This window comes from Myotis daubentonii, chromosome 1 (genome assembly GCF_963259705.1).
Source record: "Myotis daubentonii chromosome 1, mMyoDau2.1, whole genome shotgun sequence".
In the NCBI taxonomy this organism is placed as follows: Eukaryota; Metazoa; Chordata; class Mammalia; order Chiroptera; family Vespertilionidae; genus Myotis; species Myotis daubentonii.
The window spans coordinates 226,452,167-226,477,842 of NC_081840.1; the positions used below are offsets into that span (position 1 = coordinate 226,452,167).

The 25,676-nt window shown below is 45.3% G+C and overlaps 1 protein-coding gene across 4 annotated transcripts in view; it reads right to left on the minus strand.

Moving 5' to 3' along the window:
• CC2D2A (coiled-coil and C2 domain containing 2A) overlaps positions 1-25,676 on the minus strand; it is a 79,109-nt gene that overhangs the window by 16,258 nt on the left and 37,175 nt on the right. For 3 of the 4 annotated variants that reach the window (XM_059675227.1, XM_059675210.1, XM_059675239.1), the window contains 13 exons: positions 24,092-24,248; positions 21,579-21,726; positions 20,496-20,634; positions 17,549-17,752; positions 15,481-15,573; positions 14,246-14,337; positions 13,065-13,079; positions 10,660-10,827; positions 9,342-9,447; positions 9,035-9,144; positions 7,784-7,880; positions 7,233-7,331; positions 4,882-5,058 (listed from right to left, as the gene is read on the minus strand). In XM_059675227.1, the coding sequence (XP_059531210.1) occupies positions 4,882-5,058; positions 7,233-7,331; positions 7,784-7,880; positions 9,035-9,144; positions 9,342-9,447; positions 10,660-10,827; positions 13,065-13,079; positions 14,246-14,337; positions 15,481-15,573; positions 17,549-17,752; positions 20,496-20,634; positions 21,579-21,726; positions 24,092-24,248 (1,605 nt within the window). The remainder of the gene's footprint in view (positions 1-4,881; positions 5,059-7,232; positions 7,332-7,783; positions 7,881-9,034; positions 9,145-9,341; positions 9,448-10,659; positions 10,828-13,064; positions 13,080-14,245; positions 14,338-15,480; positions 15,574-17,548; positions 17,753-20,495; positions 20,635-21,578; positions 21,727-24,091; positions 24,249-25,676) is intronic. The other variant, XM_059675218.1, reaches the window with a different exon arrangement.

Here is a 25,676-nt window from a genome sequence, read left to right on the forward strand (position 1 = left end):
GGATGTACTAAAAAGTTTCAAATCCATAACCAATATAATAACAGTATGTTCTCATACTGTTTCCAGGGAGCAGAACTGGAAACATCACATGTATAGTAGTTATTTTAGTGGTTCTCTGATCCAAGATGAGCTACCATTTCCAAAACTTGAGAATAACTCAAAGCAAATGAAACAGAACAAATTTCAATTGCCTTTTCCCCTCAAGCCATTGCTAAAAATATAGCATAAAAAGCAGCTCTTTAAATGTTTTCATAAAAAATGTGTTGCTCAGTCTAAAAATATATGCATTGTTACTTACACTTCAAAGAATTTCGAGTCAAACTCAAATACAGTTTTACTAGGGAAATTAATTTTTAAGTTCAATTTAGATTCTAGGCAGTGCTTGAAGCTTTTTATTTTGTTTTTATGGCTTTCTTTTTTGAGGATGAAAATGCATCCAGCTTTCCCCCTCATTCGCTGCTATTCCCCTCGTCTCTCTTTATATTATTTTTGTAGCATTTAAAATCACAGTTATAGGATATGTTTATTTACTCTGTCTCCTCTACAGTTTAAGTTTTCTGAAGTCAGGGATTTTGTTTTGATCTTGGTTTTTATCTCCAGGACTGAATGCTACACAGCACATAGTAAGTGCTTAACAAATATTGTTCAGTGAATGAATGAGTAAATGGAAACTCTCACATTACTGTTTATGACTTCAACTAGAATCAAGTATTCTGATTATTCTTGACTCTCTTATATGGGAGCTGGGCCATGGCTTCTGTTTCTAATTTGGTCTTTGTACCCTAAGAAATTGAGGTAGCGGTTGTGGGGGTCCCATAGGACAGCGACATCTCCAAAGGCCTCCTATATATTCCCACAGGATATTCCCCTCCTATCGGAATCTTGACAACATCATCATCATCATCATCACCACATACAACTCAGCACAGTGGCAAGGCATGGCAGCTATCTAATAGGTGCTGTGGTGAATACATAAATAAATGGAAAAGGTGAGAGCTCCTAAGGCTTTCATATAGGTGTGTCATGGACTCCTACGGTAGAGCTGCCAGGCCAGAAAGAATTACAATTTTAGGAAGATGGAGAATTATGAAACAAGGACGGTGTGGATAAAAACACAGTTTGCCTGGCCAGTGTTGCTGAGTGGTTGAGCATTGACCTATGAACCAGGAGGTTGCAGTTCGATTCCTGGTCAGGGCACATGCCCAGGTTCTGGCTTGATCCCCAGTGGATGGCATGCAGGAAGCAACTGATTGCTGATTCTCTCTCATCATTATTGTTTCTCTCTCTCCCTTCCTTCCCCTCTGAAATAATAAAAAAAAATTTAAAAAAGCACCTAGTAAAATTTCATCCCTGTTTCCTTCAGACTCATTCATTTATTTATTCATCCACCTGGTTATTTGAAACACGTTGCTGAGAGTCTGCAAGGTTCCAGGCACTCTGGGTGAATGAGTTTGAAACAGTCCCCTCAAGGAGCTTCTAGTCCAGGGGAGAACATGGATGAGCAATCAGGTGCTTAGGGGACTTGACCAGAACTTCTATGGGGATAAACAATGCACTACGTTGAAGAAGCAGACACAGGCACTGTCCAGAAAGGAAGGTAACAATCTTGAATCAGGACTGTGGGCTTCCAAGTTGAAAAAAAGTGTTTCAAACATTTTCTGCCACTTGGACCTGGATGTTCCGTGTTATATTTTGGTTCTGTAACTAGTGCTTCCTGATGGTGGGGCCCATGTTTGAATCATTCTTTGTACATTTCTGCACCGAGCATGTACAAGGTAAACACTTAATAAGTATCAATGGTCATTAATACTTATTTAGGCCACTGGGATGCCATTTCATGGCGTGAAACAGTAATTTAAGGAGTGAGTCGGATGCTATGTTGGTAACCTAAGAAGTGCCAAGCAAAAGCTCCATGCTGAAAGAATTCGGGTCATTTGTCGTGAAACTAATTAAGGTGGAGCTGACAACTTCACCATTTGATTCAACATGAAACTTGGAAGGTTCTTAAGTGGCTCAATTCTTTAACCTGGAGGTTCATATACATATTTACAGGAAGCTGAATGGGCTTATTCCCCCCGCCCCCCCCCCCCCCCACTTTGAATGCCTACAGTTCGACAGCTCCACTGATCAGAAATAACTGTCACAGACCCACTGTCTCTGTAAGAAGCAGCTCTGGGGTTTTATAGCCATGGAAACAGTGGAGGTAGGTAGCTCCCAGCCTTCAGGTGACATTCAGACCCACGACTTCCTGGATTCAGAGCTAAGTAAGAATCCTGACAAAATGAAATGGGCCAAAAGACAAAGCTGGACATTCACCATGGAGCTGCAGGCGTCTGAAGGTCATTGCTAAGGGGACTCTCCCCCCGCCCCCCACACACACACCCGTCAGGACCCAGTAGACTCCATAAGGTGGACAGGGACCAAAGCAGAGAATGAAAGTGAAAGCCTAGGACTTGTTGAAGGGTAAACACAAAAGGCTTGGTACCTTTTTCAGCATCTCACTCATCTCTCAGAGGCAAGAAAGAAAGAGGGAAAGAAACAACAGAAAGACTTCATTAACAGAAACAATCTATTTTCAGAAACTTGTTTTCACCAAGACAATGTTGGAATAAGAGTTTCAGGATTTGCTACTGATTTTTTTGAAAATTCCATGAGTAAATAACTTAAAAAAAGCCCATAGAAAGGATCCGTATGGGATGATGGTGGAAGGAAGACTAATCCCCGAATCCAGGAAGTTGCAGTCAGTGGGAAAACGATTCCAGGTGTGGGTCCCTATTATTTTAGGGAGAGCTGCTCTTTCCTGAATAAGGGACAGGGAAGCCCTGAGGGATGTTGTCTGCCTGTGCGTTTAGGACCGTGAGGGTGCTGTCAGCCCAGGTACCTCCTTATCCAAAAGCATCAGAGACTCTGGGCTCCCAGGGGTTCCTCGTGGCCTCATTTTTAGAGGTCTTAGAGAAATGCTGCCTGCAGCCACAGCGGGGCAGTGAAATGCTACCAAAGGCAGGAGGACAGCCTGGTTATCTGCTTTGAGGAAGGAAGGCTGCAGGCTTGGGAACTGGGTCTCAGAGCCCCGGAGGCCTGGAGCATTTTGTGATAGGAGGCCAGTGCCCTTGAATGCGCCACATGCCAGGGGGTCTCTGATGTCCTCCTTCTAGCCACAGTCACAGATGGACAGTGGCCACATGGTTCAGAGCTCACATACGGCGAGGGGGGGTGGGGGGGAGGGCGGGACTAGCTGACTGTGTTCTCTCCTGATAGAATACACAGATACTGTGCGACCATCCTGAATGGGAGCATCCTACGGCGTAAATATGCCTGCTGGCGTTCTCTCCAGGTGACACATTCTGAATATGCTTCCTTTCCTAAACTATTTTGAAATGCATGCTAACATGCTTTCTAGACAACATCCTTGTTACAACTTTGGTGATAAAGGCCAGCAGATAAGAGGAATTTGAATTTCGGTAGATTTTTTTCCCAATCATCCTTCATGTCTTCTGTAAATACCTTACAAATGGGAAATAATTAGAGTATATTCCTCTGTGAACCAAATTGTGATACTGAAAAGGAAAGAGAGGAATGTGCTCATTTAAGAAAACCTCCATCTGAGTCTAATGACAGTGGATAAAGAGTCGGCATCGTGATGGATGCAGTACAGCTTAGCCGCTAACAACTTGGGCTTGTAAGCTCCAAGCGATTTTAATTGCTTTTCTAGGCTGTTTGTTGTACCTCTGGTGCCTAAGAAGATTCTCTGCAAATACTGAGTAGGTCAGATTTCAAGCGGGACAGACGTTTTGTTGTCAGTTGTGGCCTTACCCCCTGGGTGAACCAGGATAAGCGCAGCTTTATTTCCTCATCTCTGATTGGAGACCCACCTCACACGACAGCGGGACTATTAAAGGGGAGAACGTAAGTCAGATGCCTGACTTAGTGCTCTGGACAGAGGAAGAACTCAGGCCCTGTTTGTGGTGGTGGTTATTACTGTGATAGTCCACAATGATAAGAGGTTATGGTGGATATTTTCTCCCCAGTCCAATGAGGGTGGCACGCCTCAAGGCCGCACGGGCATGCTACATGAACACAGTACCCCGCCCCCCCTCCCTGCTAGGAAGGGCGGGAAACAGCTGCTAACAAAGGAAAGTTCTGGAAGCTCTTTTCTTTTTCTAGAGCTGCACAAAATTAGAGTGCCTGTGCACATATCTATTTCTATCCGGAGGCACTGGAATGAATGGAGGTCAGCCCTGAAGGTCACCTAGCCTGAGAATCCTATGAATCGATTCAGTACACAGCACAGCCAGGGGTGTGAGGTCACGCAGATGTATGTCAGCGTGCTTGCCAAAACATGTCCGGACGAAGAGTCCTATTTCATCTCCCTCCCACTGAGAAAATTCTGAAAGGGGAGCATGTTTATATTCGTCTTGCTTTGCCTAAAACAGTGGTTCTCCACCTTGGCTGCACATTAGAATCACCTGGGAATCTCTTTAAAACCCTGATTTCTGGGCCTCATTCTCCAGAAATTCTGTTTCTTTGTTACTAATGTTGTGGCCCCACCCCATAACAAAGAAACAGAATTTCTGGAGGATGAGGCCCAGAAATCAGGATTTAAAAAAAAATTTCCCAGGTGGTTCTAATGTGCAGCCAAGGTTGAGAACCACTGGCCTAAAAGCTGACGTTGCTGATTGACCCAATTGTTGGCTGGGTGGAAATGCAGACCCACACGGAGGCTCTCTCCCTTCATCCTGTCCAAGCAGACGGAGCACTGAGTGGAGTTGGAGAAAGGAAACCTCTGCTTGTGCCCCGCGGTCCCAGTTCACCCCGGCATGGCCCAGCGAGCATTTCTCGTGTTGCCAAGGTCAGACACGACTGACCTGTAGCCAGACTTACCTTTTCTCGCACCGGCTCCCCGGGAACCAGCTGAGGCTCGATGGTGATGAACAGGGCGATGTAGGCGCCCTCGCTGAGGCTGCGGAGAGAGTGAAAGCCCCGCTCGGCGACCATGCTCCGCTCCTTACTGTAGCCCAGGAGAACGGGGGGGATGTCTATTTTAAATGTTCCCTCGATCTGTGCGGAAAACACGACGTGGTAAACACCCCGGTCATTTGCCAACAGACGCTCAAAAGCACGTGTCGATTCACTGCCTGATGAATTCACTAAGGACTGCTCAGACTGGCATTCAGGGTCGCCCATCATTCCAGCCAGTCTCTCTCTATCTTTTTTTTAAATCCTCACCTGAGGATATTTTTCCATTGATTTTTAGGGAGAGTGGAGGAGAGAGAGAAAGAGAGAAACATCGATGTGAGAGAAACACATCGATTTGTTGCACCACCAGGGCCCAGGTCGGGGAGGGCCTGCAACCGAGGTATGTGCCCTTGACCGGAACCAAACCCCGGACCCTTCGGTCCACAGGGCAACGCTCTAGCAGCCGGTCTCCCTAGGCATTCACAGAAAGCACTGCCTTTTTCTTCACCTTTTCTTGGTTCAGCAGAGTGTGGACGAGTTATGCATGTTGATACTAACACTGGGCGTTCTGGGTTCACAACCTGAATTAAACTCCGTGTCTCAGTGCATGCGTTTGTAAAAGGGCGATGATAACAGTAACTAGTCTGCAGGGCAGGTGCGTGTGCCGGATGCTTTCATAGACGGACAGCACTGACAAGAATGCCTGGCCGGTGGTGAACTGCTCAGGAGGTGTTGGCTAGCAGCCACCCCCCTTTTCCGGATGCCCCAGCCTCCCATCTCCACCTTGCAAAATTGTAACGATTTTATGTTATCGCCTTCATGAATTATTTTGTCATCTCCACCAGCCTCACACGTAGTTTGTTTTCTTGTTACACGGGCACATTCTGTCAGACTTTATAGTTGTGAGCATGTTTACGATGCTCCTCCAGATGATTGCTCCTGGTGAACAGAATCCGTAATCCACCCCCTGTATCACCCTTCTCCGATATACAGCAGTGTTTTGTGTACACAGCGGATACCCAGTAAATGTGGGCTGAATGGATTATAAGCCACTTTTATAACATGACCTAACTGTGCAGAGGTTCAGAGGGGCAGGACTTTTACCTCTTGCATTGTCCAAGCGACAGTATGTTTGTTAGACTATCTAGTGCTAAAGCCAATTCAGGGCTGGAATGTGAAGGTATAGAATTCACATTTTTTTCACTCTTCAATGGCATTTGTGTCTCAGGAGAAACAGGAAAAGGGCTTAACCTAGAAGTGGACATGCCTTCCAGGGAGGAAGGGACATTACCTGGATATAGTCAAGGAGATTCATCCATCAAGAAGGGGTTAGCACTCTTCTGAGTACTCTTCCGAATGTGAAATTCGGCAGTGGCCAATCACTTGGGCAATTTCGGTTGCAAAATGATGGGCTTTAAATTTTTTTTGTAATTTAAAATATATTCGAAGAAGGAAATGTGAATTCTTTTGGCCAGCATGTCACGGCAGCGTCACCTGTAGACCGTCCCTTTTTTCTGGGGAGGACTGTAATTCCAAATGATCTGTGAGACTGCAACCAACCTGGGCCTCCCAGGGTTGAGGCTTGGTCTTGGCCTTGCTGGACTCTGTGACCTCGTCGCCTGGGGAATTAAAGCCTCCTTCCTTAGCTGTGCGAGATTAGCCACAGTCTCGTGGCTCAAAGCCTCTTGTTGCCATGGACTCAGTGCTGGGACATTACTGCCACTTCAGAATCTTTAACTGTCCCAGATTGGAGGCAACAGGTCATTGAAGAGTTGTTAACCTAACGGATCCCTTTAGAAAAATTGCTAAACTGTGAAGAAGGATGTCTTAGTTGAGCGAATCTCTACTAACTGTTCTCCTTTTTTGAAATGGTGAGGACTCTAGAATCATTCATGAAATGCACTTGACTCAATGGGCCGTCCAGTGTCCTGACTGATTCCTTCAAGTCACTTCCCGGCATCTGTCCATTACACTTGGTCGCTTTTACAAGTTTCCACCTTGTTCCACCTTCTCCTTCACTTCTAGTTAAATGTTTTTAAAAATCTCAGATTGGAACAGTCATATATTAACAACTAACTCTAACGAAGATGGATATTTAATAAGTGGCACAAGTATGACAGTAAATCAATGCCTTCATATAGTGGTTTTTATGTTTCCCAGGGGGCTTTGCACACAGGCTCTCTCAGGGTTGGCGGTACATACCCACAGAGAAAGTTTAACAGGAAATGGATAGAGCGGTTCCCCATTCCCATGGCATTCCAATGCCAGATGCTTACCCTTGCTTGGCAATATATTGTGCTAAATGGAATTTTCACACATCCCAGCCAGTGTCTCTCAATACGCGTGTGGATTCCACTCCCTCTTTCCCGGTCATCCTAAAGGAGGGGTGGGTAGTAATAATTGGTTAAGAACTCCAGACGCTCATTTGGTGAATTTCGCAGCAGGATTTGGACTGGAAGTACGTGGGCTTAGGTTAGGCTGACCTAAGTCACATTCTGGCTCAGATACTTAATGGTTTTGTGACCCAAAGAAAGTCTGAACCTCAGTTTTCTCACTAATAAGTTGGAGATGTAACAGTCTACGTCACAGCATTATTTTAGAGTTAAATAAGAAAAGATGTATGAAGAGCGCCTGGTACAATTCCTGGAGCACAATGGACACTCATTCGACAATAGAAAAGCTAGTGCCCTTTCTCTCTTTCCCCATTTATGATGTCAAGTTTCAAACATTCAAAATACAAGAAAGATGGACAATGGGTTCGGGTCTTATATGGTGGACGGAGGATGTGAGAATGAGTGCAGACATCTTCCTGGAACGGTGAACTCACCTCTAAGACATCAAACAGCACTTCATCAAAAATGTTAATGAACACGTCGTCTTTCACTGACTGCAAGCTGGTCGTGCTGTAGTCCCCATTGGGGGCCCTGCAGATGGGCACACGTGACCAGGGGACAGGGGAATGGGAAAAACAGAAATAATGAGCGCGCAAACGTCAACATTTAAAAAGTGCTCAAACACAAGCACAGATGTGAAGATTGGAAGCTGTGCTTTCAGTTAAAGCATTTGTCTGCACAGGGTGGACACCATAATATAATACCTGTATATAGCCAAACAGAAAGGGACTAAACCCTCTGTCTGCTTTCCATCGCCATACTGTTGTCTGTATATGTTTTTGTTTTTTGCTTAATTTCTTCACCTTTTTCACCCAGCCCCCCCAACCTAACCCCCTCCCCTCTGATAGCTCTCTCTGTATCTATGAGTATGTTTCTATTTTCTTTGTTAGTTTATTTTGTTTATTAGAGTCCACATTGGAGTGAAATCAAATGGTATTTGTCTTTCTCTGCCTGGCTTATTTCTCTTAGCATAATGCTCTCCAGGTCCATCCATGGTGTTGCAAAAGGTAAGATTTCCTTCTTCATAAATGCCTATGTATTTCTGGTAAGAGAAAAACATAATTTCTGAAAATGGGAGAGTCTCAAATTTACTTAAAGCTTCCAGAGTTGGGGAGAAAATGAAGAAAGGAGAAGCAGCAGAGGGGCTGCGGGTGAAGGGGAGGGGCAGCTTGGGCGATAAGTAGGCAGAGCCTGGAGAGGAGGGTGGTGTCCCGCAGTGAACCTGAGTTTCACAAGTTGGACATTTTCTCACTTTATTATTTTTTAAAACCCTCACCCAAGGATATTTGTCCTATTGATTTCTAGAGAGAGTGGAAGGGAGGGAGGAGGGAGGAGAAATAGAGAGAGACACGTTGATTGGTTGCCTCCTATAGGTACCCCTACTAGGGCTGGGGAACCTGCAACCGAGGTATGTGACCTTGACTGGTAATTGAATCCCTGACCCTTCGGTTTACAGGCTGACTCTCTAACCACTTAGCAAACTGGCTAGGGCCCCACTTTATTCTTGATTGGAGTCAGTTGTGGCACATGAGGGAAACCAAGGGACTTGGTATCAGGACTCCCGGTTCTTGTTTCGGCTCATTAGCTACACAAACTTTCACCTCAGCCATTTCCCACTGAGCCTCTATTTCCTTCCCGTCTCTTCAAAGTATCCTCTAGTGCTTTAAAGAGGACCAAGTGCTTACCTAAACGGAAGTTCAAGTTCTTCGTTCCAGCTGGGGTTTGGTCCTTCGGCCGTCGTGGTATGGCAAATTGTTCGTTGAAAAGAGACTTCTACAAAAGGACGTACTAAAACCTTAAAAGCAAAAGCAAATTGTAAGAGTCCATACAGTTAGTTGAATAACTTTGCTCTTTGCGGAGGTGGAATACGTTTGCTAAATAGTATACATCCAAAAAAAATGAAGCAGAAAACAGGCCAGGAAGTTCCCAGGCAATTCTTAAAAACATAAGGGGTGAGTTTCTAAGCAGAGACCCGGTATAGGGGCATCTCACCTGGCCGAGGGGGTAGTCGGCACTGTGGGTTGGGCTGTGTGTGGTTGGGGAAGCAGAGTGCCTTTCCCTGAAAGTTCTTGAAGACCTTGATGGCTGCTGAAATTTGCTAGGAGGGAAAATATATGAAAAAAATAAATGACAGAGAAAGACTAATTATATATATTGAGCAGATGGTTATTCCAAAGATGCATGGCTCTGGTGACAGACATTCTCTCTAAGCTTGCTGACCCTTTTGGAAGGCTTTTTTATGCTCTGATCACACCCATTCACCCAGTGATCACTATAGACTCCCCAACTTCTATCCCTGACCCACCTGTATAGCTAAGAACAGAGGACAGAGTCCTCTTCTCTCTCCTCTGCCAGGGGGTACCTAAGTGAGAACTTGCCCTTTCCCCATAAATGAACCTCAATCCCCCCCAGGTAGCAGAATACTAAACTTCCTGACCAGCCTTCTTTGCCTCGATCTAATTCCTCTCCTACTGTATTTCCTTTAAACCTGCCTTCTCCAGGAACCTTGAGCTACAAATTCTAAGTAAACACTTCTCTGGACCTCCCAGGCCTCACTGGGAAAGGGGAGGGGTCAGGGATTCCTAGCTCGAGTTAGGAACCAGGGATCTTGTCATCTTTCTCTTTTAAAGAGCTGTTATTCTTTTTTAAAAAATATGTTTTTATTGATTTCAGAGAGGAAGGGAGAGGGAGAGAGAGAGATATAAGCATCAATGATGTGAGAGAATTATTGACTGGCTGTCTCCTGCACATGCCCCACTGGGGATCGAGCCTGTAGCAGGGGCATGTGCCCTGACTGGGAATCAAACCATGACCTCCTGGTTCATAGGTTGATGTTCAACCACTGAGCCAGGCCAGCTGGGCAAGAGCTGATATTCTTAAGGAAATGAAACTCATCTCCAGAAAGCCACACCTAGGTACCTTTCCCTTCCTCTCCCTGAGAGGCGGATGCTTGGTGGGTGGTACCCTGGCTGGATGGACCATTTCCATCACACAGAGAAGAAGGAAGCAGACCCAAAGAGGGAAGCAAGCAAGGGAGACGATGGGGCCTCAGAAGAGCCATCTGAGTCTTTACAGTCTGCCCTTAGTTCAGCTGCACCTCTTGTCCTTGCGTTCGTGAGACAGTCCCAATAATCCCTTCTTTAGCCTAAACTGACCAACTTGGTTCTATTACTTGCAGCTAATGGGAGTCTGACTTTGGCCCCCACAGAATAACATTATGTTAAAAACGGGAGCACGTGTGCTATAGAGAAGTGATGGGCGTGGCCCTGACCCCACACGGTCCATCCCAGGGCTGCCTGAGGGCTCTCACCTTGTGGTTGGTCTCCTCACGGGAATGTCATAGGCCCGGATGATGTTCACCAGCAGCTTTATGTCTCCATCGGACAGGTTTTGGGCTGTCACCTTCTTCCGACCTTTTCTCCTGGGCCTCAGGGGGCGCTTTTGTTCTGCCAGCTTGAAAAGGCTTAGGCCCAAAATGCTAATGATTACAGAACATAATTAGGAGTCTAAGGAAAAGAAAGATCTGGAAAGTCACCAGACAACTCAAGCTCTGCCCCAAAGTCCCCTACAGGCCCCTGAAAACTGTCTTTCTAAAGAGCGTGGAAATCATCAAGAAATTCTCCTAAGATGGGAGCGATCTTACTGTATGGATTATTAATATTTATTGTAGCTGCTACTAATCAGAGAAAGAAAAGGGTATTCTGGGCCCTCCTTGAGTTTCCTGCCTTGCTTTCCTTCTTGCTTACCCTGCAGCCCCTCAAACCACCCCCTTCTCTCCTACTCTCTGCCTTTGTCTGTCCCTGGTCCCTGCACAGGGGCACCTCCGCCTTCCTCCTCAGAGCAGGATCTCCCCTTCAGGAGCCCCGGGCACATCAGCTAGAAGGGCTCCCGCTCCTGGGCCCCTTGAGCACTTTCTTGATGCCCCATCTTCCTGGCAGCTGACTTTACTGCCCTTCCAGGCACTTCCTGGGATACCTCACTCTCTGGCGTTAGACAAGACTGGGTATGAATCCTGGCTCCACTTGCTCTTTGACCCCTTTAAGCCTCTGTTTTATTATCTGTAAAATGGGGTTCAATGCTATCTCCCGGGTTGTTGAGAGGATTAGGTAAGGAGGTGCCTGCAGAGCACCGGGGCTCTTGTCTAGTACAAGCAGAGGTGAAGTGCTAGGTGTGGGGTGATGACCGTAGTTATGACATCAGCGACTATGCTGGAGGAGGAAGGGAGATGGCAGGGGGAGCTTCAGGATCTCACATCTCCCTACCTCTCACTGAGATGATGTCACATAAACACTTCCTGGAAGATGAAAGCAACATGCTCAGTGACTTATGGGAGAAAGGGCCTTGGCGCCAGTAATTAAGTTGCGGCCCAGAGACTAAACAGAAGCCCAGATGTGGCTCTGAATCTGGAAGCTGACATGACTGGTGACACCAGATGGCACAGAACAAAGGCGGTGGGGAGCTGGCCTCAGGCTGCAACACATGCTCTTCTGCTTCCCTCTGAGCAGGGCTGGAGCCCTCGGCCCAGGAGGCCTGAGCCAGCTGGGGAGGAGCGGCTCCCAAGGGCTCCCGGACTGCTGTTCCGTCCTTCCCAGGGTCTCTGCCCCACGGAATAGCAACCATTCATCAGCAGCTCCGTGAGTCAGGCACAGTGCTAGGCGCCTTACATAGGATATTTCTAGTCCTCACAGGCATAACATTTACCCCGTTTTTCATATGAAGAAACCTGAGGCTCTGAGTGGTGACAGGATTTGCCAAAGCTCCTAACTAGGGGTAGGCAGCTGGGGTTCAGCCTGGGGTCACTCTGGCTCACAGCCCACCTTCTTCCTTTTAAACATTTACATCTATTATTTATTAACTCACGTAAAACAAGAACAAGCCCATTCATTCCATGTTAACATGATGTACCACTATGAAGGCTCACTCTCCTCTCCAAACAAAATGTGAGAAGAGGGGCATTATTTGACATTTTCTCCAATCTCTTTGTGTGTGTGTGTGTGTGTGATTACCTACATTTTATTATTCTAAATTTATTTTTATTGAGATGCAATTGGATATAATGTTGTATAAGTGTAAGGTGTACAACCTGTTGGGTTTAGGGGTTCATATATTTAAGTCTGATTCCCACCATAACATCAGCTGACATCTCTATCACGTCACATAATTGTCATGTTTTTTTTTCTGTGGTGGGAACAATTAAGATCTAGTCTCTTAGCAACTTTGAGGTTTATAACACAGCACTGTTAGCTATAATCATTATGCTGGGCATTAGATGGCCAGGACTTACTTATCTACTAGTTATAAATGTGTACCCTGAAATAACATCACCCCAATTCCCCTACACCTCAGCCCTTTTTTCGATTCCACATGTAAGTGAAATCATATGGTATTTCTCTTTCTCTGTCTGGCTTAGTTCTCTTTGCACAGTGGCCTCTAGGCCCACCCCTGTTGTCACAAATTACAGACCATCTTCTTCAGCGCTCGCTCTCCCAGGACCTACCTAACCCAAACCTGGGACCTGAGAGGGATACCTGTGCCAGGGGCCCTAACATGACACATCCCCTCCTCTGTTAATACTGCCTCCCTCCCCTGAGAGGGCACCTCCCAAAGTCTCGATGGCAGTCAGCAAGGGCGCATCTTGGTGGCTGGCACCATGAATTACAGAAACATTAGTTTAAAGCCAAGAACAAATCAAAATTAAAAGAAGAAAGAACATACCCTGAGCCTTCAGAACTTAATGCAGAAAGTAAAGCAGATAAAAAGAAAAAGAAATGGAAAAACAGCATGAAAAAAAAATCACCATCTAGTCTAAGTGTAATTTTCATGACTGAATAAAACATTCGATGACTAGGCTGTGGGCCTGGAGCACAGAGAAGGGGTTTGTGTGAATCGATGCGGGCACAGCCTCTCTACTGTGCGTGGAGGGAGGCAAGGTCAACGTCAGGGGCAGCCCTGGACAGCACAAGGTTTTGTCTCCTTTCCACCTTGACGTTGGAGAGGAAATACACGCATAAGAAATAACCCTTTTTAGGAAGCCAACAGATTCAGTCCCAGGAAGGGTTATGGGATTAAAGGACTGCCCAAGACCACCAGTGGAGAAAGGTATCTTCCATCTTTTGTGCATCCACCCCAAGTTGAGACAATTTGAAATTTTTTTCTAAGTGATAGTAAGACAATCGTGCACATACACAGTCAATTTCCAGCTTCTATGTAAACACCCATTTTCCCCGCTGCCCTTGGGCCTCACCAAACACAGCAGCTCTCTCCTCCCAGCTGCAGTGCTGGGACCAGACCTCACAGACTCCCAGGTCTCCTGGCCTCCCAGACCTCCGTGGCTGGTTCCCAGCTACCCCACTGTGATGGGAGAGTAAGGGAAGTTGTCATTGGGAGGAGTGTGTGCAGGAGGGAAATGCTGTCAGACTGGGATTGAAATGAGCAAGTGGCAAAGGCTCAAACATCGTTCCATGCACTGAAAGTTCATCGGTTCAATTCCCGGTCAGGGCACATGCCCAGGTTCTAGGCTTGATCCCCGGTGGGGGTACTTAAGGGAGGCAACCGATCTAGGTCTCTCTCTCTCTCTCTCCCTCCCTCTCCCTCCCTCAATATCTAAAAATTAATAAAAACATATTAAAAAATAATGGCAAAGGCTGGCGAAGCTGACATGGCAGTAGTGGGAAGGGAGACAGGATTCCTGGGCCCATGATGGAGAGGATCTTGTGTGACTAATAAAGACCCCTCACCTAATGCAATCGTAAGGCATTAATCAAGCTTTATCCGTTTCCAGTGTTATTTGTGGCCCAAATGCACACTAAACAATGATAAGCATCTTAGATTTACATGAAAATTTTAACATAATGCAATAAAAATAATTTTTAGAAGGAACAAAAGTTTGCTTTTACCTGATATTGGGAACTTCTTCTTCAACTATCAAATCCGTGAGAAGAAAATGGTGTTTTGCAATTAGGAAACGATTTAACACAGATTCCCTAACCTGGGGAAAGAAAGAGGTTTTATTTAAAATGTTCTCATTCTGGGACCTTCATAGGTCCCTCCGAGACTTCTCTGAGTCTTCACCCCAATGTCCCTTTAGTGCAGCCCCCACCCGGCACCCTCACTTTCTCCGCAGCATGACTTCTTCTTACTGTAAACCACCCGGCTTTGCTCACTAGTACAAGTTCCTAAGGCAGAGGGCCTCTGCTCTGCTCACCGCCCGATTCCCAGGACCTGGAAAAATCTGACACACAGGGAGTGGAAGTGTGCTGAATGGAGGAACGAACAAAAACCAGGCCCCGTCTCGGAGCACATGCAACTCCGACATGATTCTTGAGGTCCTCCCCTATTCAGACTGGTTTACTTCCTAATACTCCTTTAAATAAAAGACCTCTTAAATGTTGTAAACTGTTGTTGTTTTTTTATACATGAGCTATAAGGCAGATCAACTGGATGGGGAAAATGTGCCGTAGTCACAGTAGCCTTTCTTATAAGTTAAATTTATTAAAGAAAGGAAGGAAGAACGAGAGAGAAAGAGGGAGGACAAAAAGACACTTCAAGTTTCTAGTGCCTAGGGCAGAAAGTATGTCATTCATTTATTCATTTATTTATTTTAAATATATTTTTGATTTCAGAGAGGAAGAGAGCAGGAGAGAGAGAGAAAGAAACATCAATGATGAGAGAGAATCATTGATTGGCTGCCTCCTGCACAACCCCCATTGGGGATTGAGCCCACAACCCGGCATGTGCCCTTGACTGGAATTGAACCTGGGACCCTTCAGTCTGCAGGCCTACTCTCTATCCACTGAGCCAAACCAGCTAGGGCAGAAGTATGTCATTTATAAACCTTCTATTTTATTGCAAAGATAGTATGATGCAAACATTCAAATACTGTCAAATACTGTCCTTTGTCATCCCACCCCACTTAAGAGAATCACTGACAACAAGCTGAGATACAGCCTAATGTTTTCATATGTTCACAAGATGAAGAGAGCTGTTAACCAATTTCATATCTGTGACTATGAGATAATCAGCTTTCAGGGGTTAAGCACCACATAGATATTGAAAAGAAGGGGACCTCCTCCCTCCCATCTCAGGGTGCTGGCCATTTCCCTGTCAGGGCCGTTCACAATGGTTTCCTTACCTGCTGGAGGTACTTGGCTACTACGGCCCGGTGGCTATCTATGTGGCCCTTGGTCTCAATGACATTCCTGTCTCGTAACCGCTTCTCATAGTCCTAAAGGTTAAAAAAGAATAATTTTATGATTTTAAACTATGAGTCCTTTCTCATGCCCTCCTGAGATTAGAGAATTTATCACGTGTGGTTCAAGTTCATAAATGATGGTTCTAATTGTTTCTTCTGCCTTCCTCTGAACGTTTGGTTCAGAATTAGCCTTTGATGTGGGAGCCAGAACTCGGAGACAGTTGGTTGATGCCTTAGAAGTAGAAGAGCACCCTGTAATTAGAGGCCACACAGTAACAGGGGCTGTGGTTCAAGACACTAAGCTCACCCAGAAACTTTGCCAAAGCCTCTGCTTAGTATTTTGTTGTTGTTGCTGTTAATCCTCACCTGAGGATATTTTTTCCTTTTTTTTTTTCTTAGAAAGAGTAGAAGGGGGCAGGGGGATAGAGAGAAAAAGAAAGGAACATCAATATGAGAGACACACTGAGTGGTTGCTGGGGATTGAACCTGACACCCAGGCCCCGGGAATCAAACCCTTAGGGGCAAAGGCCAATGCTCTAACCATTTAGAAACACCAAACAGGGCCCCTCTGCTAATTTTTGTCTTTTTCTAACTTAAGTAAAGCAATTACAAAGCAGCAAATAGCATCTGCGTGCAGCCGACTTGGTCACCAACTGGGAGTGGGTACTTCTGCCTTGGCTGCTGCATTTTCTCTTCCATCAATAAAATTCCATGTGGGCCCAGGGAGCCGCCATGTCTCCTTCAGTCCTCTCCTGGTCACACTGTATGCTCAGGGGCCTCTCCCCCACACTGGGTAACTCAAGCTGGTCCAAGATTTTTAGACTTGGGGCAAGAGGACACACCTCTCCCTTCTGGCTGAAAGTGGTAGACGTGAACTTGAGTGAAGGGGATCATGTGTCCAAGCAGAGGGAGTCCCTCCACAATGGGAGGAAGTGAAGCCACCACAGCAAGGGAAGCCTGGGCAGGACGGGGAGGGGCCCTGGTGGCATTCAGGCCCTGTATCCAGGTGTCACCCAGGCCCAGGTAAACTCCTGCCACTCACACAGCTTAAGGTATTTAGCCCCATTTGGGATTTCATCTTTCAGGAAACTCCCCTTGAAGCCTGAGCTAGCTCAAGTTGTTTTGTTTTAAATATATTTTTATTGACTCCAGAGAGGAAGGGAGAGGGAGCGAGAGATAGAAACATCCATGATGAGAGAGAATCATGGATTGGCTGCCCTCCTGCATGCCCCACACTGTGCCCTGACCAGGAATCAAACCGTGACCTCCAGGTTCAGAGGTCAATGCTCAACCACTGAGCTGGCCAGGTTCGAGTTGGGTTTTTATCACAATTACAAGTCCAGACACTGCAGACAAGAACCAAATAACTGAAAATATTCTCCCAGAACAGCTTCTGCATTAAAAGTCCTACTGGTACCAGTTTCTAATGGCTCTCCATTCACCTCATCAAATACATCCTCCCCTGTCTGGATTCATTGGCCTGCCCCATCTATACAGGCCTGCCCCACTTACACAGGATTATAACCTGTGAGCCCTCAAAGGTCCCGCCCCCATGGCTCTCAGATGGCTTCTGCTACCACCCGCACTCTGTGCATCCTGCCACCCTTGCCTAGGATGCCAGCCCTGCTTCCCACTTCCTTTGTGGCCCTCCCACCCCAAGGCTGCTCTAATCCTAACTACCTGTTTCCCCACAGTGCTCACCACTGGGCCTTGGCTTAACGGGTTGGATTACAATGGCCTTGAACTCCTGACTAAGGCAAGATAATTTGCCACATTAACATGTAAGATATTTCTCAACCCTACAATTCTAATTTTTCTTAGTTTATATCATTCACTGTATTGACAGAAGAGTTAATTTAAACATTGGATTCAAGAAAGATAATGGAAAGATTATATAAAGTGCTGCAGAGAGAAACCGGCATTGCTACTGAGAACACAGCAAAAGCAAGATTCATGGAGAAAGGTTTACCACGTAGCACAGCAATATTTTATTACAGCCATTTCTTACCTGGAATACCTTTTCCATGATTTCTCGGTCATATGCTGGGATTGGCTTATAATTTCGGAATTCTGGCACCTCTTGGCTTCTGAGACACAGGAGCCTGAATCGTTTGGCTCTATTCAGTTCCTCATCTGAAACGAAGTTAAATTCCCGCTGCAGCTGTTCCAGGCGAAAGAAATCGGGGACGTAGGATTCGCCACTGGTAGCAACCTGTGAAGAACAGAGAATGCACAATTCCAGACAATGGTCGAGTTTCAGCCAAGGAAAGCCGGCACTGAGCGTTTGGGAATGGAAGCTTAACTGGTTTACGTGGACAGCGAGACTGGGTATGTCCTGCCTTTCACTTAAAGACAAAGCACATTAAAATGTGATGGCAGCCCTGGCTGGTGTGGCTCCGTGGATAGAGCGTCGGCCTGCGGACTGGAGGGTCCCGGGTTCGATTCCATTCAAGGGCACATGCCTGGGTTGTGGGCTCGGTCCCCAGTGGGGGGCATGCGGGAGGCAGCCCATCAATGATTCTCTCTCATCACTGATGTTTCTGTCTCTCTCTCCCTCTCCCTTCCTCTCTGAATTCAATAAAAAATATATATTAAAACAACGTGATGGTTATAAGGAAGATGCTATTAAATCACTTAGTAGCTATAAAAAATACCACAAATACTTTCCCAAAGAAATAGAAATTATAAGGTTCATTTTTGGTATGTACATTCCCCTAATAGTTGTTATGAAAATATACAGACTGAACATGAGAGATTTTAAATAATTGTATTACTAAGTGCCAACTGCAAATAAGGTTACTCATGTGCATAGTGTATTTAAAATCATATATATGTGTTTTAAATATCTAAATATTTTTAATTAAATTTATGGGGGTGACATTGGTTAATATCATTATGTAGGTTTCAAGTGTACAATTCTATAATTCATTATTTGTACTATACTGCACTGTGTGTTCCCCACCCACAGTCTAGTCTTCCTGCATCACCATATATTTGACCCCCTTTAGCCTCCTCATGTTTTAAATTTATTTTCCAACTTTTTACTAGTCTTATGCCCATATGTAGATACAAGCACAGAGTCAGTCGATCACCTTCGCTTAGCTCCAGGGCCAGGCCCTCCTGTCCCTGAACCTTGATCATTGTGGGGAGTGAATCAGGGAGGGAGCTGGGCGCCGACCTCCCATGTGTCTGGACAGTGGCACACAATCTGGCTTCAGTACCTCTGCAGGCTGAGCAGGTGTGGGCTGATGCTGCCCAGGTGTCCCGAGCCCCTCTGCTGGGGGCCTTTGCCAGCTGTGACCTCCTCTGGGGCAGAAGGAGAGCCAGGCGCAGGGTGTGCTGGGCTTTGGGATGGGAGGTGACCCTGCCGTGCAAATACTGGTTCTTGAAGTGACCAGTCAGGAAGGCATCCCTGTGTTTGTGCTTCTGAAGGCAAATAGTTATAAAGGGAAAATGAAGGTGACAGGTGTCTTATGTTACTTCTGATTTAAAGATTGTAATCAAACCGTGATTTGAAAAGTTTACATGGAATAGACTACCCTTTAGGTCAGTGATGGTGAACCTATGACACCCGTGTCAGAGGTGACACGCGAACTCATTTTTTTTGGTTGATTTTTCTTTGTTAAATGGTATTTAAATATATAAAATAAATATCAAAAATATAAAGCTTTGTTTTACTATGGTTGCAAATATCAAAAAATTCCTATATGTGACATGGCACCAGAGTTAAGTTAGGGTTTTTCAAAATGCTGACCCGCCGAGCTCAAAAGGTTCGCCATCACTGCTTTAGGTAATATGATCTGTTCTTTCTAACACTTCTCATATCCACACTAAAAGTATCATGTTGCAAGGAGAGTTTATAAAGACAAAAGTCACAAGCTTGCTTTGGGACTTAGAAATATCAGGAGAGAAATGAAAATTTTCATCTTAGTTATAGTTACCCTACTGATCCACTTATACTCATAAACATGATCATAGGATGTGTTGCTATCGTCACTTTCTGGATCATCTACTCACTTATGATGTTTTTGTGAGAATTATGATCTTGCAAGTAAAAACATTTATATCTGATACCAAGAAAAATCATTTACTGACTAATGACCCATTTTATTTATAAATTCACTGAAGAAGAATTCTGAATGTTATGATAGATACAAGCAGTTTATCCCATAAATACTTAAAATGAAACCTAAATAATAATCAAATTAATCTTAACGCAAGAATACAAACAAAACCACTGCTTTTTAAAATGGCCCATCAGTCCATCAAGGTGGGATGGGAAGGGCAAGAGCTCTGAAACCAGATGAACTTGGATCTGATTCCTCACTAGCTATGTGACCTTGAGCAAGGAACTAAGAGGGAAATCAAAACTTTCTTTAGGGGTTTTACAGAGGTTTGAGGTCGGAGTATCAATAGCAGCTAATATTTACTGCACACCCACTGCGTGCCTAGCAAAGTATGGATACCTGGCAGCTGATTGATCCCGACAGCATAGCACCGTGAGGGCATCTCAGGGCTCAGACACATGGGTGCGGCCTGGATCGCATAGCTAAGTGGGTGCAGAGCTGGAATTTATTTATTTTTTAATAAATTTTATTGATTTCAGAGAGGAAAGGAGAGGGAGAGAGAGAGAAACATCAATGATGAGAGAGAATCATGGATTGACTGCTTCCTGCACACTCCCTCCTGGGGATTGAGACCGCAAACTGGGCATGTGCCCTGACCTGGAATCGAACTGTGGCCTCCTCCCTCACAGGTTAACGCTCAACCACTGAGCTACACCAGCCAGGCCAGAGCTAGAATTTAAACTTGCCATTCTCTCAGCATTTGCGCTCTTAAGCACCACTGCAGAGAACACGGTATGAGAGCCAGTGTGTGAGAAGGGCCAAGCCCTTTCTATTCCTCTCACACCAAATCCAGACACAGTGTGGTGCATGGCTCTCCTGCCACTTTACCGAGATCAGCTGCATCAGAGGGGCGTTGTTGGGGTCATTCGGATCCAGCTTGGACTCTGCTGCCCACTTGGCCAACTTTTTCATGTCCGTCAGTCCTGAGGTGCCAATGGATGAGATGGCATCCGCTCTTTTCAAAGCGCTGGAAAAAAAGTTCATTCCGTGAGGTGGACTTAACTTGACCACAGAGCAGTTTGCATCAGGACCACAAAACCCCAGGACGCATGGCTTAGGACGCTGCTATTCTGCACCACAGGAAGTCTGATAATTAGGACAGACTGCTGCCACTTTTCTTTACTTGAAGATTGTCATTAAATATGTTATAAGGCAGTAAATAAGTATGAATGGTGGGAGGAAATATTTGCAAACCACACACCTGATAAGGGGTTAGTATCAAAATATATAAGAAACTCATACAACTCAGTAGTAAAAAAAACCCAAATAATAAAAGAATGGACAAAGGAACTAAATAGATATTTTTTTCCAAAGAAGATATTCAAATGGCTGGCAGGTACATGAAAGAGTGCTCACTATCACTAATTATCAGGGAGATGCAAATCAAAACCACAGTAGGAATCACCTCACATCTATTAGGATGACTGTTATCAATAAGGGAAGAAACATTGATAGTAATGTAAACTGGTGCAGCCATCGTGGGAAATAGTGTGGAAAGTCCTCAGGAAATTAAAAGTAGAACTACCATGTGATCCAGCAATCCCACTTCTGGGTATATAGCTGAAGAAAATGAAATCACTATCCCTAAGAAGTACCTGCACCCACTTCGCCCCCCCCATTGTCACTGCAGTATTATTTATAACTAGAGGCCCAGTGCATGAAATTAGTGCACTGGTAGGGTCCCTAGCAGCTGCCAGCCACTGGCTGGGGCCTCCCTTCCCCCAGCTGCCGGCTGCCAGCCGGGGTCTTCCTTCGTTCTGCACTGACCCCTGGTGTTCAGCGCACATCATAGTGAATAATCGAACTCCCGGTTGTTTGAACTCCTGAGGGGACACTTTGCATATTAGGCTAAGTATGGAAACAATCTAAATGTTCAGTGACAGACAGATGGATAAACCAGCCACACGTTACCTCCTGAATCCAGTGTTCTGCTGTGATAGTGGAGGGATTAAAGGTGTCCCATTCTCTCCAACGGCCCAGGCCACACTGTGGGACACTTTCCCCGAGGTCATCAGGATCAGCTGATTACTGCCGTCAGCTTCAAATGACAAGGGCACGCCTAGGGAAACACCACATCAGACAAGATGTTGTTTAGAACGAGGGCGCGAGCCCAGTCCTGGTGAGAAAGCAGGCAGTAGACAGTGAAAGGAGAGGGTGAGGGCGGTGGGGGTGGAACACGTAATTCAATATCACTGAACTTCTTCAGGTGACAGGCAACGATGCTCAGAATCACCGTGTGGCTGTGTCTCTGACAACAGAGTGCAGACGTTGTAATGAATGACGCACCCAGAGTGGGGCCATCTGTGTGCACATTCTGGTTCTGACACTCAGCAGCTGTGTGACCGTAGACAAATGACTTAACCTCTTCATGTATAAAATAAGAATAGGAACGGCATCTCCTCCCAAGGGTTATTGCGAAGGCATTCATTTACTCATTCTCTCTGAAGACACTTATTTGAGCTCCTACCTCGGGCCAGGCGCTACTCTAGGCACTGAAGATAACAGTAAAGAAACCAAACTGATGAGAATCCCTGATACCAGGCCGTTTATATTTGAGTAGGAAAGACGGGCAATAAGTTAAATGCAATGCACAGTATGTTACAGAGTGGTAAGTGCAAAAGTGAAGCATATATTAGGGAAGGTATAGAGAAAGTGTGTGTTTGGGGGTGGGCAGGGGTGAGCTTCAGATGGTTGGCCAGGGGAGGCCCCAGGAGAGGCGACTTTGGAGTAAAGGCCTGAAGAAGCTGAGCTGATGAGACGTAGAAATCTTGGGAAAGAGCGTTTCTTGGCAGAAGGACCAAGTGTAAGAAGCCTGAGGTGGGAGTGTAAGAGGCTGGGGGTGAAGAACAGCGGGTTAAGTGAGGTCACCTTGGGAAAGCGCTAGTGCCTGGGAAACGGTGACCACTCAGCAAACGTTCGCTCTTACTAAGCCCTGTGGTCCCAGTAAGGCCTCCCTGATTTGGCCCCATTGGATGGAAATGAATGGTAAGAAGTGTCTGGGCAGTATGTTCAATCAACCAGAGGAAGAAAAGATTTTCAAGCACTAAATAGAGCAACTTCACTCACGGAATTTCCAATTGATGTTATTAACACGAAACTCTGTAAAAGCGTCTCTGTGTTTTTCCGATTTCTGCTACATATGAAACATCCCATCTTGATCTTCAAAAGAACCCTATCAGCCTATAAAGGGGGTAGTATTAGATCTACTTTATGAATGAGAAAGATGATATTCAAAGAGGTTATGTGACTGCTAGGGTCACAGGGCTTCTCAGTATCAGAGCCAGGACTAAAACCTCCATCTTCGGGCTTTTAGACAGTGAGTGAGTTTGGGCCTTGGAGTTCTTGCAGATCTCCAGCTGTGACCTCACAATAAAAAAACACCTTGAGCCCTAGCTGCTTTGGCTTAGTGGATGGAGCGTCGGCCTGTGGACTGAAGGGTCCCAGGTTCGATTCCGGTCAGGGGCATATGCCTGGGTTGCAGACTAGATCCCCAGTGGGGGGCGTGCAGGAGGCAGCCGAGCCACGATTCTCTCTCATCACTGATGTTTCTCTCTCCCTCTCTGAAATTAATAAAAATATATTTAAAAAAACAAACACCTTTAACAAATGGCAACAGAATGAGACCAACTATTAGAATGATAGATATAGAATATTAAAAATATTTTAATATGTTTAAAAAATAAAGCAATTAATGAATAAAAAAATGACTGAGTCTTAAAAAAGGACAAAAAATTATCACATGTAACCAGACTTATTGGAAAAAAAACTAGATAGAATATCTGGAGGTGAAAAAATACTACAAAAATTGAAATAAGAAATGCAATGAGTTGCATTGATTAGGCACAGCTAAAGTGTGAATTCAGTACTCAGAAGACAGATATAAAGAAATTACACAGACTGCACCAGTGAAAGAAAAAAAAAATATCAAGGGTAAGAAACATAGTGGAAAGAGTGAATTGGTCCATCATTTATCTAACCAGAAGTGTAGGAAAAGATGAGAGAGAATATTAATTAATAATCTCTCTATTATAGGCATGCAAGTTATTTCAAACTTCACAGCTTTAAAATAATACCACAATGTACTTTTTTTTTTAATGCACAAAACTTTGTCCTCATTTCAAAATATTTTCTTTGAAAAGATCCCTAGAAGTAGAATTAAGGTATCAAAGGCATTCTAACTGCCCTTAATTCCCACTGCCAAACTGCTTTATACTTGCAGAACTCTGTGAGTTTACTGGCCACCAGGAGCATATCAAAAACAACTTTGCAAAAAGTTGTATGTAATTATTGTTTCAATTTGAATTTTTGATAACAATTTTAGAATCATTGGGTTGACCGGGAAATGAAAAAAAAAAAAGAAAGGAAGATATGTTCACATCTGACAGTAGATCTGTGAGCCCATGAGGATAATCCACTGTCCATACCACTTCCAACTCCCTCGTGGTCCAGGGCCACATGCTGGTTACTGCTGAACTCCACTTCTTCGATGGGAGCCCTCCCGGTGACAATGGTGGTTTCAGGAATAGGCAGGAACACTTCTGCTAGCAAGGTGGTGCCACTGTGCCCCATTGTTTCATAGACCTGAAATCGAGGAAGAGAAACAGCCACATAAAAGCGGCAATAGGTCACCTGCTGCATGGGACGATATTCACAAATGTTATATCTTTTAAGGGGTTGATATCCAAAATATGTAAGAAATTCATACAATTTAACATTAACCCCCCCCCCCAAACAATCCAATTAAAAAATGGGCCTGGGTAGACAGTGTTTTCAAAGAGGACATACAGACAGCCAGCAGACATGAAAAGATGCTCTACGCCACTAATCATCAGAAAAATGCAAGTAAAAACCACGATGAAATATCACCTCACACCTGTCAGAATGGCCATCCTCAATAAATCGACAAGTAAGTGATGATGGGCATGTGGAGAAAAGGGAACCCTCGTGCACTGCTGCTGGGAATGTAAATTAGTGCAGCCCCTATGGAAAGCCGTATGGCAATTCCTCAAAAAATTAAAAATGCAGCTGAGCCCAGCTGGCATGGCTCAGTGGTTGAGCATCAACCTATGAACCAGGAGGTCATGGTTCGATTCCCGGTCAGGGCATATGCCCCAATTGTGGGCTCCATCCCCAGTGTGGGTTGTGCAGGAGGCAGCCAATCAATGGTTCTCTTTCATCATTGATGTTTCTATCTCTCTCTTCCTCTCCCTTTCTCTCTGAAATCAATAAAAATATATTTTAAAAAATGCAGCTGAGATCAGGGTGCACCCTAAGTCCAACACGAGTATCGCTGTAAGAGACAAAATGACACATAAAGCTACAGAGAAGGTCATGTGAAGACGGAGGCTGAGACCAGAGTTAGGCCATCATAAGCCAAGGAACTCCCAGAGCCACCAGAATCTGGAAGGGGACAGGAAGGACCCCCCCTTCAGAGTTCCTGGAGGGAGCGTGGCCTTGCTGACCCAGGGTGTCAGACTTCAGGGCTTCCAGGATTGAGAGACTAGACATCTGCTGTTCTAAGCCACCACATCTGCATTGCTTAGTATGGGAGCCCTAGGAAACTAAAACAAACAGAAAGAAACATATTGCTAATGGTAAGATTTAAATTAGTTGGAGATTTATTTTGGGGGATCTGTGGGGGTCCTAACACCTGTAACTCCTCTACCAACTCCCCTCCTAACCACCTGTGACTATAGCATAATTGATTTCTCTGGTACATTATGCCAGGGTCCTGGTAGAAGGGGAGACGGAGGCACTCCTCTGATGAATGAGCCAGAGGTTCTCCCCACCTCCACCCTCCCTCAAAGCCTCCCTTTTCTTGAGGAGCACCCTTGAGCACTGTGGCCAGCATTACCCTGTCCACATTTTGAGGAGGTGACTTGGGGTAACATTCCTCCTTCTGCCAAACCTTACGCACAGACGTGTCCAGGAGGAGGCTGACCCTTGAGAACCTACCAGGAGGCTGCCATAGCCAATGGGTGACTTCCAACCGTCCTGCTCCTGCGATGA